Source organism: Pterocles gutturalis, unplaced genomic scaffold (assembly GCF_000699245.1).
Source record: "Pterocles gutturalis isolate BGI_N339 unplaced genomic scaffold, ASM69924v1 scaffold16755, whole genome shotgun sequence".
Classification (NCBI taxonomy): Eukaryota; Metazoa; Chordata; class Aves; order Pterocliformes; family Pteroclidae; genus Pterocles; species Pterocles gutturalis.
In genome coordinates, this window is record NW_010138630.1 from 11185 (window position 1) to 25888 (window position 14704).

At 54.5% G+C, this 14704-nt stretch overlaps 1 protein-coding gene across 1 annotated transcript in view; it reads left to right on the top strand.

The window, feature by feature from the left end:
- Positions 1-13695, top strand: part of LOC104468825 (dual oxidase 2-like) — a 20468-nt gene extending 6773 nt beyond the window's left edge. The window contains exons 9-33 of the mRNA XM_010083073.1: positions 77-164; positions 515-617; positions 953-1116; positions 1557-1723; positions 1924-2042; positions 3380-3517; positions 3832-3945; positions 4573-4775; positions 4991-5176; positions 5594-5819; positions 6530-6623; positions 6862-7037; positions 7288-7357; positions 7850-7945; positions 8743-8921; positions 9813-10043; positions 10994-11093; positions 11211-11260; positions 11494-11621; positions 11825-11978; positions 12117-12349; positions 12512-12670; positions 12820-12975; positions 13060-13188; positions 13573-13695. Coding sequence (XP_010081375.1) covers positions 77-164; positions 515-617; positions 953-1116; positions 1557-1723; positions 1924-2042; positions 3380-3517; positions 3832-3945; positions 4573-4775; positions 4991-5176; positions 5594-5819; positions 6530-6623; positions 6862-7037; positions 7288-7357; positions 7850-7945; positions 8743-8921; positions 9813-10043; positions 10994-11093; positions 11211-11260; positions 11494-11621; positions 11825-11978; positions 12117-12349; positions 12512-12670; positions 12820-12975; positions 13060-13188; positions 13573-13695 — 3586 coding nt within the window. The remainder of the gene's footprint in view (positions 1-76; positions 165-514; positions 618-952; positions 1117-1556; positions 1724-1923; positions 2043-3379; positions 3518-3831; positions 3946-4572; positions 4776-4990; positions 5177-5593; positions 5820-6529; positions 6624-6861; positions 7038-7287; positions 7358-7849; positions 7946-8742; positions 8922-9812; positions 10044-10993; positions 11094-11210; positions 11261-11493; positions 11622-11824; positions 11979-12116; positions 12350-12511; positions 12671-12819; positions 12976-13059; positions 13189-13572) is intronic.
- The last annotated feature ends 1009 nt before the right edge of the window (positions 13696-14704 follow it).

Below are 14704 nucleotides of genomic sequence, written 5' to 3' on the forward strand. Positions count from 1 at the left end.
TGGGACAGCCAAGCCCTGCCAGCTCAGGGCAGCACCAGCTGGGGGCTGTGTGTCTAGCCTTTCTCTGCTCTTCCAGAGGCCCCAGGTGCCAGTTCCAGCAAGTGCCCGGTCCTGGTGGCTCATTCCCAGCCGTGCGGCTCTGCAACAGCTACTGGAGCAGAGAGGTATGGGGAAGGGAGTGTGGGGGTCCTGGCAGGCTGGCCAGTGGGGCTTCATTCCTTGCTTTATGTTATGGAGGATCCCAAAGGGCTGTGAAAGAAATTTGGGTGCAGAGTATGACAGCCAACAAAGGGGTGTGACATCCTCCCCACCCAGACATCCCCAGATGTTGCCTTGAGCTACAGCAGGCTCAGACCTCAAGGCTGTGCTGACGTGGAGAAAATGAGCCTGGAATAAGTCCCTGGTACCCCTATGACCAGGGTCTGCACCCATATGCGCACCAGTTCAGGGGTGTGGGGCTGCCCCATGTCCTCAGAGCCATGAGGCATTGCCTGCTCTTCCCGTCTCCCCACAGAGCCCCGGGCTGCAGCAGGCAGAGGATGTGGACAAACTCCTGCTGGGGATGAGCTCACAGATTGCAGAGCGGGAGGACAACATTGTGGTGGAAGATCTCCAAGGTCTGCATTCCCCTGTGCTACAGCTGGCATGTTGGTGGGGGACCCTCTCTCCTGGGTGTGTGGGGGGGCTGGAGTGGGGAGACAGGTCCCATTGCCACCGCCATCAGCACCCAACCACATGCTCAGACCAGCTTCACCCTTGTTGATGGAAGTGCAAAGAAGCTGCAGGGCACATTAAGCATGTTCCTGGGACTGTCCCGGTAAGGGCATGGAGATGATCTCCACGTTCAGCATGGCCCATGGCAGAGGGATGAGGCTAGCCCAGCAGCTGGAGCAGTCAGGGTTACTCCTCTGGCTCTGCCTTGCCATGACCACAGCTTTGAATCCACCCACAGATTACTGGTACGGGCCCCTGAAGTACTCCCGCACCGACTATGTGGCCAGCTGGCTCCAGCGCGGACGAGATCTTGGCCTGCCCACCTACAACCAAGCCCGGGAACGATTTGGGTTGGAACCTCTCCAGAACTGGTCAGACTTTGCCCCACACCTGGAGCAACAGGTAACAGGAAACTGGTCTGGCCATGGAAAGTGTGCGGGTCAAACAATGGTGGGGCCATCCAGGCAGTAACTGGATTCTCCATCAACACAGGAGGAGGGACATCAGTGCACAGCCTGGCCTAACTCATTTTCATGCCTGCGGGGCTGTTGCATTGGAGTAACCGTGTAATTACATGGCATGAACAAATACATCCTGCCCCAGTGCTAGGCTCCTGTGTCACTGGGTGCTCTGCGCCTCCTGGAGATGAGATGCTCTGGGAGTGATGCTCAGGTCCAAGCCATGAGCTCAAGGCTGCGTGGGGCTGAGCATCCTCCCAGCCCACAGCTGTGTGATCCCTGGGAAATGCATGTTCCTTGCTCCTCCTGAGGTTTGCCAAGACCTTCTGAGGTCCTGGCAGAATTCCCTCTGCTCATGTGTGTGTGGTGGGGGTTTCTGGCCAGGTCCTGGAGAAGGTCGCTGCTCTGTATGGCAACAACACGGCTGGGCTGGAGCTGCTCCCCGGAGGCATGCTGGAGGCTGACGGCTCCCTCTTCAGTGCCATCATCCTGGACCAGTTTGTGCGCCTGCGTGATGGCGACAGATTTTGGTTTGAAAACACCAAGAATGGGTAAATGCCTCTTCCCCATCTGGCACACAGAGCAGGCTGCCTGCTGCTCTGCCAGCCCTAGTGAGACATAACAACTGGGTCTGGAGGAAAAACCATCCTCCAGCTTCCTCGGTTCCTAAAACAGTGTGGGGAACTAATCCCCCCTGCTGCCAGGCAGTGACACCCAGGGCCACCGCTTGACCCCACATCTTTTTCCCCAGGCTGTTCACAGTGGAGGAAACCAGGGAGATCCGTAACACCACCTTCCGTGATGTCCTGGCTGCCGTCACCCATGCGAACCTCACAGACCTTCAGCCCCACGTGTTCATCTGGAGTGAGGGTGAGTACAAACGGCAGGGCGCACAGAGCAAACGGCACCAGTGAGTTAGGGAGGAAAACAGGCCCAACTCGGTGAAACAGCCGGTGACTCAGTGGCACAGGGAAAGCATCAGGCTGGCAGTTTCTCAAGCCTGACACCTGCTATGCCCCTAAGCCAGCAAAATGTGTGCAAAACGCAAGGGTTGCTTGTAAGCAAGTCGGGCAGCACTGAGGTTGAAAGTGGGCTGAAGTCCATTGCATGAGTCTTGGAAAGATCTCTGGGTACAAAAACGCAACTGATGCCCTGGAAGGTCCTGCTGGGGTTAAAACTTGGCCTCTGCCTACCTCACACTGTGTCATGCTCCTCACTGATGTGTCCTCCAGCTCCTTTGACATACAAGCACACACAGGCCTGCAGGTTAAACTGAGGAGTGACCTGAAAAGTGATGAAGTGTGCAGAGGAGTTGAGCTTTGCATATTATAGCTGTGAAACATTTCCTACTTTTGCCTTTAATTGCATAAACCCCTGACTGTGCCCTGCGTGCTGTACCGCAACATCCACTCCTGCCTGGCTGCTGGGGTTGTTGGTTAACCAGGGTTAACCCTGCCGATGGGGTTGTTGGTTAACCAGGGCTGCTGAAAGGGCTGGCCAGGCTTTCCTGCAGATGTGGTTGCAATGCAGCATGAACTACATCAGATGGATTTCAGCCCAGGGAGAGCTCAGGGTTTGTGTCCCAGCATGTTCTGGGTTCCCAGCAGGCTAGGAGCAGCCTAGTCCTGTGCTGATGTGCATCCCTCACCCTGCTTCCCTGCTGTGCCATCCTTGAAATGAGCTTTCCTCTCCCCACCAAGACCCAAAAAGAGTCCTGCTGCCATGTTCAGGGTGAGGTTTGGCCAAACATGGCAGTATGCCTTTTCCTCTCAAGATCTCGCCACACCCTTCCCATTTACCACAAGCATTTTATTTGGTGCTTGTTCCGGCCCTTGCAAGGTGTTTTCATTCCCTTGGCATATACTCCATGCAATTGCACCAGGAGGATTCCCTGGATTTGCAGCATATGGATCAACAGAGGCTCTGAGCCCCAATTTGCCATGGACCAGGGTGCTTCTTACTCAGCCCATCCCATCAGGAGAGCTCAACTCTGTGCTTGGCTTGCTGTGGCAGGCAAAGGTTCAACCCAAAAACCAGGGTTGTGCCCTAAGATCTGGAGTTGAACATGAGCACCCCAGTTTTGCAGTGCTCCCAGAGTCACTTGTCAATGAACGCCACCGGCATCTCAATGCTGAGGTTCCTGGGGACGATGGAGGTGAGATGGGGAAAAGGTCCGGGACAGTTCCAGCCTGTCTCCCTCCACACAGGGGACCCATGCCCCCAGCCCCAGCAGCTGATGGCTCAACACCTGGCCAACTGCACACCCATGACCGTGCTGGACTACTTCGAAGGCAGCGGGGCAGGCTTTGGGATCATCATTGTTGTCCTCTGCTGTCTGCCTTTAGGTTTGCTACTCCATTTCTTTACCCATCCCCTCTTCCCCTGGAGAAAGGGGCTGAGTGCCCATGGACCAAGCACCTCCCAGCAGGAGCTGCTGAGTCTTGGCCACTCTTGAGGTCCTTGAGGTGGCGCGGTCCTTGGGCATCAGGCGGGAGCAAGGTTTTCATAGCGCAGCCCTGCATGGAATAAAACCATGTGGTGTTGAACTGGGGGTAATGGGGAAGAAATAAACCCATCTGCCCCAGTCATACAGGTGATGCTGCCAAAGTGGGAAGGAGTTTTGTGGCATTTTATATTTTCTTCTCCCATGTGTCCCCAGTGACTCTGTTTGTTGCCTGGATTGTTGCCGTTCTCCGCAAGAGAGACTTCAAGAAGCTGCAGAAGAAGCAGAGCTCCAGTGTGCGGAGGGAGGTGACCAGCGAGGCGATACAGGGTGAGTGGCACTGTCGATCCTGCAATGTCATTGGGTGATGCTGCTGAAGTCAGGCCACATATCGAGTCAGGGTTGGGCTTGGAGCTTATATCCAGACTGGATGTAAGGAGAAACCATTTCCCCAAGAGGACAGTCAAGCAGTGGAGCAGGTAGCCCAGAGAGGTTGTGCAGTCTTGGTCCTATCCCAGACCTGACCAGATAAAGCCTTGAGCAGACTGGCCTGACCCTGTAGCTGGTCCTACTTTGGGCAGGAGGTTGGGCGAGAGACCCTTTCAACCTCAGTCCCTTCCAACCTGAGTCATCCTATGACCCTCTAATTCCAACCCTCTCCAGATCACACCTTACCTGAAGGACATCTATGTAGTGCAATTGCCCCAGTAGCTCCAGGACAGGGACTGTATCTCCTTGCTCTGGACACTGGAAAAATACTGCCTCCCTGCTCCATGATCTCTGCTCCTCCTGTGTCCTTGCACTTGAGCTCTATGGTTTGGAGATCACAATTTTTCCCTTAACATGCGTCTGGTCGCGCAATCACCTCCAGGCTGCACCGTGGTGCAGGAGGTGCTGGGATGAATGGGGTGCAGATGTGCCTTTCCAGCTGAGCCCTGTGCTCTCTCTTGTCATCAGCCATGGAGTGGCACGGTCCCAAGACAGACAGCTCTCCTGTCTACATCCAGCTCCAAACTGACAAAGTGCTCAAAGTGCTGGATGGGAGAGGGTCTGTGCTCCGGAGCATCAGCCTGAAAGCCCATCAAAAGGTGGAGGTGATCCTCTCCAGCAACAAAGGGAACAAAGCTCTGCTCCTGAAGAGCCCCAAGGAGTATGACCTGGTGAGTACCATGATACCTTCCCCTGGGCCCTCCACCATCCTCTGCCATGGGTCACCTACACCCTGCACACCTCAGTCCTGGGCACTGTGAGATCCCTGAAGGGTGGTTGTGGCCTCCTGAGAATCACCAGGAGCGACCACCGTGGTGAAGAGTGGCAGCGCTCACATCCCGCTGAGCCTCTGCTGCTCACAGCCATTCCGTGGGGGCTTTTGCAGGTGCTGCTTTTCAGCGACCAGGCAGAGAGGAGCAACTTCATTGGGAAGCTACAAGGCTACCTGGAGGAGAGCGGCCTGGATCTGCATATGTCTGAGATGAAAGAGCAGAGCCTGATGAAACGGGCAGTCACCCAGGAGCAGAGGAAACAAATTCTGGAGACTTTCTTCAGGCACCTGTTTGCTCAGGTGTGTAGAGGTGTGGCAGGCTCTGATGCATGGAGGAAGGTATTTCTGTATTAATTAATGAATGTCACTGCTGTTGCTCTCCGTAAAAGCTGGTAAGCACAAGGAAGCTACCAACACTTTCAGGACCAAGGGACATTTTCCCTTGCAGAAGACAAAGGAAGTTCTGCTGTGGTGACGTAAATGTCTAAAGTTGCAAAGAGACTTTTGGATGATGTAACTGAGGTCTCTGTAACGGTCAGTGGTGTTTAGTATGAAAGTCACATTGTGTAGGAGAAACACGGGACTTTTGCATGGTATCTACCATGAGTTTTGTGCCAGGAGAGTCACCAGTCTTTGTGTAATAGGTTGGGCAAGTGAACACCAGCCTTCTGCTCTGCCAGCACTCATGGGATTTCTTTTGTGGAACCCAACCTGCAGGTGCTTGAAATCGACAAGTCCGATGCTGGAGAGCTGAACTTTGAAACTTCACAGAAGGCAAAGGAGTCTCTGACATGTGAGCTGAGCAGGGCTGAGTTCGCCGAAGCCCTGGGACTCAAAGCACACTCAATGTTTGTGGACTCCATGTTCTCCCTGGCTGACAAAGATGGCAATGGCTACATCTCCTTCCGGGAGTTCCTGGACATCTTGGTGGTCTTCATGAAAGGTGGGAGCTGGAGCTGGTCTTCATCTGTTGCCCTCAATGCTGCTTCTAGGTTCTGACAATGCCACCAGCGGAGTGAAGGACAAGATCCATCCAGTAGGTCCATCTGTAGACACTTCTAGAGATTAAAATTCCCTTCACTTAGGACAGCTTCAACTTGAGTGATGGGGCAGCGACAATGTAATTGTGTTTTCTGTAAGACTGTCCATGAGGGGAGCAATCTCAGATCAGTGACTTGCTGATCTGTCACCACACACAAGTCTGCCCCATCTCCTGAACAGACCATGCATCCTGTCCTTGACAGATAATAACAACTGTATCTGATACCGTATCTGACCCTCCCTAAACGACTACTGGAAAGGTAGATTCATAGACGGAGGTGGTGAATGCCAGGTTCAATCAAAGCAGCTCCCAGAAAAATCACTGCTGTGCAAAAAGCTCATTTTGAGTTTGCAAAATAAGGCATAAGAAAGAATGTGTATCTACCCAATTTTTCACCTTCCACTTGAGAAAGTCAAGCTGAAGGGTGGCACACTATTCACATTCAGTTGTTATTCAAGCTGCCATCAGCTCAGCAGTGTGTTTTCAGTCTTTTCAGAGCTGGGTGAGACTTCACTGCTGCGGGTCCAGACTCTCAAAGACAATGTTTGAAAGCACTTTTACCAATTAAAATAGGAACTTGTTCTTACTTTGCCTCTCTCCCTCCCCACCAGGGTCCCCAGAGGAGAAGTCCAAGGTGATGTTCAGAATGTATGACATTGATGAGAATGGGTTCCTCTCCAAGGAGGAGTTTCTGAGGATGCTCAGGTACTTCTCTTCATCTCTCTAGATGTTTTCACAATGTCTGTAAACACTGATGTCTTCAAAACCAGCTCACAGTTCCTGCGGTTCACTCCCCAAGAGTGTTATGTGAGAGCCCATGGGCTCAACGCTCGCAACCAAGAGCCCTTTTCTCTTGTGCAAATGGTCCGGGGCTCTGCCCTGTGTTGTTTGAAGGACTCAAGCTGTGGTCCTCTGAAGTTCCCATCTCCCCTCCTTGCTCCAGGTCCTTCATCGAGATCTCCAACAACTGCCTGTCAAGGGACCAGGCAGAGCAGGTGACCGAGTCCATGTTTTGGGCCTCAGGGTTTCAGGACAGGGATGAGCTGACGTGGGAGGATTTCCACTACATGCTGCGTGACCATGACAGCGAACTCCGTCTCACCCAGCTCTGCATCAAAGGTCAGTGGGCAGGCCCTCCAGGGCTGGGGGCGATGGGCAGCATCCAAAGCAGAGCTCCCAAACCTTCTCCCATCAATCTCTCCAACCAAGTCTCCACGGGGCACTAATGGGCCATCTGCTGTTGCTCTGCGTGCGACGTGTTCGGGTCAGCTCAGAGCCTCTCTGCACCTCACCCCTGCCCAAGGGAGATGCCTGAACCTTGTCCACTGCATCTCACTGAACAGATATTTGTCCTTTTGTCTTCTCAAAGGTATTCCTGAGGTGCTCAAGCAAAACCTGCACAACCGCGTCTCCTTCATAAAAAAGAAAGAGCCGAAAGGGTAAGCTCTGCTCCCTAGTCTTGCTGCTGCTGCTATTTCTTCTTCTTCTCTTTCTGCCCTGATGAACATTCGCCCTTCACCTCAGCCTCTCCAACAAATGTTCCCACTGGGACTTTGCATGCCCAGTGCTGGGGAGGGGGGATGACTGCACTGGGACATGCCTCACAAGCACGCTGGATGTTGTGGTGGGGCTGCTGCCCTCCTCCTCTGGCACCTGGGCACGGACAGGGGAGTAACTGCCTCCTGAAGAGCCCCCATTGCATCCACGATGTGGGGACGGGAGTTCTGCCTTGCTTTTCAGATGGGCAGGTTATCTTGGAGTGAATCCAGCCCATGTACCACGCGGTTAAAAGTTAACATAGGCAGGCTTGCAGGAAGAGCAGGATGTCTTCTCAGCTGAGCCTGAGATGGGAAGTGGGGGAATGGGGACAATTTTGGCAAGCCCTTCCTGCAAGTACGGCTTTGCATTAGACATAGCTCTCTTTCCAACAGAACCATCTCAGAGGAGGAGAAAGACCCAAACCTGGACACCATGAGCCACTATGTGGAGCGTGAAGGGCAAGAGTTGAGGAAGAGACCAGGCAGAAAGTGAGTACGCCCCCTCCTCACAGGGTGCACTCCTTGGGTTCAGGTTCAGCCTGCTCACTGTTTCTCATGTCTCCATGTCAGACCAGGTAGCCCTCTGGTCAAACGACACCGCTGCAGAGAGCCAATGCCCTTGTGACAGTGGTGCAACGTAGGGAGAGATGAGAGACCACCCCTGCAGGAGATGCCCCAGATGGTGGGGATGGTCCTGTAGCTGGGTCTGGCTGATGTGCCTCTGTCAAAAAAAAAAAAAAAATGAAGTGGCCAACTCCAGAGCCCAGGATAGTGGTTTTTAGAGCGTATGCCTTGCCTGCAGAGAGGGGTTTTGCCTGGCAGGTCCTGCCTGCGCTCCTCTGCCCCTTGAGTCATTGGTGGTTCACCCATGGGCTGTCTGAAGGAGCTGCAGGAGAGACTGGTCCTCTCTGTGGCAGCAGTAAATATTTCTAAAAGGAAGCAGTTAAGTGGTTGTTACTCTGAACCTGATTTTCTTGATAGCTTCAAGGACCTTCCTCTATCCTGGGATCAGTTTGGAGGGCTGAATATTACTATGAAAATTATCTTTTACAGTTCTTATCTACAGTTTCATTTATGAGTCAGTGTCTACACATTTGTTATCAAATTTCAAAAGCGTGCAGTCTGCAGGATGGCCTGAGATGACCTGCTGACACCACGCTCTGCAGGTCACTGCTTGTCACCAGTGTGCAGAGGTGGTCGCAGTGCTGTACAGGGAGGAAGACCCAAATCTGGGCAGCATGGCCAACTAAACCTTGAAATGACACCAGCCCTCCTGCATTTGCCAGGGTGAATCAGTACCAGCTGCACTTGTACACTGAAGCACAACGGAAGAAGTACGAGCGCAACAAAGTTCAGCAAAAGATCCAGGAGTTCAAGCGCTTCGTTGAGAATTACCGGCGCCATATCGTCTGTGTGGTCCTCTTCTCTGCTGTCACCGCTGGCGTGTTCGTGGAGAGAGCCTACTGTGAGTGGCCACCCAGCCCTGCTGCCCCAGAGGTGGAGGGGTGCATGGGCTTGGCTCCTCAAAGCTGCTGGTGCATGGAGCATGCTGGGGTGTGAAAGGTCCCAGCACAGCTGTGGGCAACAGTGCTGGTTGTCCCCTGGAATAACCAAAGGATTTCTGAGGTTGGAACCTCTGGAGGGGTCTGGTCCAATGCCGTGCACAGAGCAAGGCTGATTTCAAAGCTGAATCAGGCTGCTGGAGGCCTTGTCTAGAGAAGGTCTGAAGAGCCCCGAGGTTGGAGATCCCACCACCTCATCGGGCCCGTGCTAGTTTTTGACCATTCTCACAGTGAAAAATTTTTACTTTATATCAAACTTTACATCAAACCTTAATTTCCCAGTGAAGTCTGAGCTGTTGCCTCTTGTTCTTTCACTGTGCACCTCTGAGAGAGTTTGGCTCTCTCCCCTGTGTAACACCCATGAAGTGGCTGCAGACAGTCCCAAGGTCTTCCTGACCCATCTCCTCCAGCCCAAACAAGCCCATTTCCCTCAGCCTTTTCCCTATGTGACATCCTCCAGTTCCAAACCATCCTGGTGGCCTCCCATGGATTCACTCCAGTTTGCTGATGCCTCTCATGCTGGGGTACCCACCTGAGGACGCAGTACCAAAGTGCAGTTTCACAGTGCCCAGCAGACGACAGTCTCCTTCCTGGACCTCCAAGGAGACCCTGTCACCCAGCAGCTCTGGGGAAGTCTGACACCAAGAATTGTGTCCCTGTTCCCACACAGCCCCAGCTCACAGCCTGGTGACTTTTTCTTGGTGGAGCCATGCAGGTGGCTGTCCTCTTGTCACAGGAAGGGTCAGGGCCCTCAGTGCCGGTTACTTTGACACCCCTCTACTCTCTCTCCCCAGACTATGCCTTCGCATCCCCCAGCACTGGAATTGCACAGACCACCTTTGTGGGGATCATTATCTCTCGGGGATCAGCTGCCTGCATCTCCTTCATGTACTCCTACATCCTGCTTACCATGTGCCGCAACCTCATCACCGTCCTGCGGGAGACCTTCCTCAATCACTACATCCCCTTCGATGCTGCTGTGGACTTCCACCGCTGGATTGCCATGGCAGCCTTGATTTTCTCAGGTAGGTGGGCTGCTGGGGATGCACTGCCCATGAACCACAGCTAAAGCAGGAGGACCAGTCCCTCACGGCACAGGAGGACCAGGCAGAAGCTTGAAGACCTGTATGGAGTCTGCAGAGACATAGATGCTTTGTACTAGAGAGAGGAGGAATTGGCAGGTCCCTGGGCACATCAGCAGTCTGCAGCATCTCCATCCACAGCGACAGTGATGCTGGTTTCAGCTGGGACAGAGTTCACTTTCTTCCCAGCAGCTGGTGTGGGGCTGTGTTTGGGTTTGTGCTGAGGAGAAGCTGATCACACACTGATGGGCAGAGCTGCTGCCAGGACACTCAAGGACTTTCCAGCTTCTCTGCTGTGCCCGTGTCTGCAGGGGCAGGAGGAGCTGGGAGGGAGCACAGCCCCAGTGACCAGCCCAGGATTCGATCTCAGGTTTAGGACTGAGACCCAAACTGGCCGATGGTCTGCTCCATACCATGCATGGCATGGCCAGTAGATAGATGAGGATCTATCTGAAGTGATCTCTCTCTCTCTGGGTCATTTAGCTCTGGGTCATCTCTTTCTGGGTCATTTAGCTCTGGGTCATCTCATGCTCTTGGTCAGCTCTCAGTCTCTCAGACACTTGGGCTCTTATCTCTGGGATTGCAGTTTCAGAACTCTTCCTGCCCTGGGATCATTAGCCAGGAACGGGCTGAGCCTTGGTCACTGGGTGGTGAGCAGTATTACTGTGTATCACTCATTTGTATATTTGTGTATATTATCTCTTTTTTTTCAATTTTATTGTAGTTATTAAATTGTTCTTATTCCAACCCACAAGTCTCTTTTCCCTTTATCCCTTTACTTCTCTTCCCCATCTCCAGGAGAGGGGAGTGTGAGTGAGCGGTTGTTGGGGTGTTTTGCTGCTGGCCAGGGTCAGAACCATAACATTTTCTCTCCCGGTTTCTGTCTCTTACAGTGCTCCACACTGCAGGTCACATAGTGAACGTCTACATCTTCTCAGTCACACCTCTCAGCGTGTTGTCCTGCCTCTTCTCCAGTGTCTTTACAGATGATGGGTAGGTGAAACTGAAAGCGCAGACCAGCCAGAGTGTCCTGGGCATGGACAGGAGTGAAAGTAGAAACCAGGAGTTTGCTCTGGCCACTCCATGGTGCAATCTCTTGTCCCTCTCCAGGTCACAGCTCCCACAGAAGTATTACTGGTGGTTCTTCCAGACTATCCCAGGTGAGACCACCTAGCAGGCAGACCTGCATGCCTGTGCCCAGGACAGGCAGCCCTCTGCCCAGCCCAGGCAGAGCCCCTGTGGGAGTGCCCTGACCCCTCCCTGGACCTCCCAACCCCTTTCTCTCACAGGCATGACGGGAGTGCTGCTGCTTGTGATCCTGGCCATGATGTACGTGTTTGCCACCCATCAGCCTTTCCTCATAAGGGAGATGCCCAACCCCTTTCTCTCACAGGCATGACGGGAGTGCTGCTGCTTGTGATCCTGGCCATGATGTACGTGTTTGCCACCCATCACTTCCGACGCATCAGCTTCCAGGGCTTCTGGATCTCCCACCACCTCTATGTGCTGCTTTACATCCTGGTAAACCATTTGGGCTGGGAGGGAGGGGTGGTGCTGACACACTGCAAGCTCACAGGTCAGTCCAGGTGATGAGGTGAAATAGCTGGGGAGGTCCCAAGGGAGCTGGTGAACCCCATACCTGGCTCCCTGCTGCTGCTGAGCTGCCACCAAATCAGCCATGGGGTGATGGCTTGCCATGCTGAGGGGGATTGCTCCCTGCCCAGGTCATCATCCACGGCAGCTACGCACTGATCCAGCAGCCCCGCTTCCACATCTACTTCATCATCCCGGCTCTCATCTACAGTGCGGACAAGCTGCTCAGCCTGAGCAGGAAGAAGGTGGAGATCAGCGTGGTGAAAGCTGAGCTCCTGCCCTCAGGTACCCCATCGTCCTGGACCATATGGCACCAGCTCAGCCCAGGCTCTTTGCAAGAGCACTGGGGGCTGCAGTGATGGAGGAACCCCCACCACTCAGTGTCTCCACCTTAACGAAGTCACCATCCCCATCCCTCCCCAGATGTCACCCACCTCCGGTTCCAGCGGCCTCAGGACTTTGACTACAAGTCCGGGCAGTGGGTGCGCATCGCCTGCGTGGCCCTGGGCACCACTGAGTACCACCCCTTCACCCTGACCTCGGCGCCGCACGAGGACACACTGAGCCTGCACATCCGGGCTGTGGGGCCCTGGACCACCCGCCTGCGGGAGATCTACTCCCCAGAGAGCCTGGCCCTCATCGGCAAGCTGCCCAAGGTGAGCCCCATGCTGCTTCTCCAGAGACAGGGACATCTGAGCCCAAGGGCATCTTGGCAATGGGTTGTGCCCAGCCCAGGGTGCTTCTCCAGCCTTGAAGGCAGCTGAGACCTGGGCAAGCAGAGGCAGGAGATGCTCTGCTGACAGCTCGTTCCCTTCCAGCTCTATCTGGATGGGCCCTTCGGGGAGGGCCACCAGGAGTGGAACAAGTTCGAGGTGTCGGTGCTGGTGGGAGGAGGCATCGGGGTGACGCCCTTCGCATCCATCCTCAAGGACCTGGTCTTCAAGTCATCCATAAGCTCCAAGCTGCTGTGTAAGAAGGTAGGAGGAAGCATCTGGAAGACAAGAGCCCTCCTGAGACGCCTCCTGCTGCTGCTGGCCTCTTTGGGGGTAAAATCCTCCACGACTGGTCTGGGAAGGAGCCCCACACACACTCATAAGGGTGTTGGCCCCATCCCCATGTGCCACAGATCTACTTCATCTGGGTGACACGTACACAGCGGCAGTTTGAGTGGCTGGCAGACATCATCCGCGAGGTGGAGGAGGCAGACAGGAACGACCTGGTCTCCGTGCACATCTACATCACGCAGCTGGCCGAGAAGTTCGATCTGCGCACCACCATGCTGGTGAGCCTGGCCACCCGCTGGGGAGGCTGCCGTGCCACGCTGGGGCACGCTGGGCCATCTGACGTGCATTGATCTCTCTTCCAGTACATCTGCGAGCGGCACTTCCAGAAGGTGCTGAACAAGAGCCTGTTCACAGGGCTGCGCTCCATCACCCACTTTGGGCGCCCTCCCTTCGTACCCTTCTTCAACTCGCTGCAGGAGGTGCACCCCGAGGTCAGTGCCCAGCTGGGGACAGGAGGAGGAGAGGACTGGTCCCAGCCTGTCCCCAATGCCCTAGAGACCTTGGCGGCATCCGCACCAAGGGCAGGGCAGAAGGGGCATGAACCCCAGCAATGCCCCATGCCAGCCAAACACCCCCCCGCTGCAGCCACTGCCCAGAGCTGGCAGAGACCCTGGGGGGGAGCCCATCATTCCTCCATGTCCCCAGCAGCTCCATGAGGAGGTGACAAACTCCTCAAAAGCCTCCTCAGGCTGGGACAGTCTGCTCGACTGGCATCCATGCCCAAAGCTGACAGAGGACAAGGGGTCAAGGGGGACAGGGTTGGGAGGAGAGCTGGTGCTCCTGGGTTTGACCCCTTTGGCTCCCTCCTTCCCCAGGTGCAGAAGATCGGGGTGTTCAGCTGTGGCCCACCTGGGATGACGAAGAGCGTGGAAAAGGCTTGTCGGCAGCTGAACAGGAAGGACCAGACCTACTTTGCACATCACTATGAGAATTTCTGATCCTACCCCATGCCATTTCACCCCCCGGGCTGCAGTCGTCATTGGAGATGTGTGTTCAACCCCAGCACCTGTGCAGCAATGCTTCTGGTGGTCACAGTCCTGGGCTCCCACCCACCGCCATCCATGGTTGAGAGCATGGATGCTGAGACCTGCAGAGCTAAGACCAGCACATGGTGCACCAGTAAAGCGTTTCCATCCCAGCATTGCCCCACACAGCCCTAGTGTGACCCCCTGAGCCCAGGGCATCCCTCTGCCACCCGCACACTCCTGTAGCCCCACACCCAGGGTCAGGCTGCCGTGTCCCAATCCAGAAAACCCAGTGTTTGTGTGAAGCCTGGCTCTACCACCTTAATCCTGCAAGACAGAGCTTGTGCTGTGCCAGGTGGCTTGGGGAATGTCTCAGAACAGCTTTGGGAAACTGCTTGGTGCCTGCACAACCTGAGTTCACAGCACTTTGCCCCAAGACCCATGTGGTGCACACAGGGGGTGAGGAGCCAGAGAGCTCCCCATAATCCCTCTCCTCGAAACAGGATCACCTTTCCCAAAGTGCATTCTTTAGTGCTCTGAGCTTTCCCTGGGTTTATGTAGGGCCTTAGTCGTGTTTGCATTGTCTTCTTTCAGCAGTGTCACCACCCTTTCATCAGGGATCATTTGTGCTTATTTAACTAATGCCCGGCTTTGCACCACTGGGCTGCTTCTCTTTCAAGCTGTAATTGAGCTTAAATAAAGCTGATTGAAATTTTAACACATATTCTTGCCTCCTGCAATTGGGTCTTGGTCACCTGGAGACTTGCGCTACTGGTGGCATAGCGCTGGCCTTGCTCTTGTTACGGGGTATCTGCACCAGCCCACTGGGAAATGGGTTAAACAGGAGTGGGCTTCCTCCGAACTGGTCATGCACATGGGGTGGAGGTGGGGGGATACAGATTTGGGCCCAGGCACAGCCCCATAAACCGTGTCCTATGAGGCTCAGCACCCCCAGCAATGCCCCGATGGTGGCAAAGCCCCC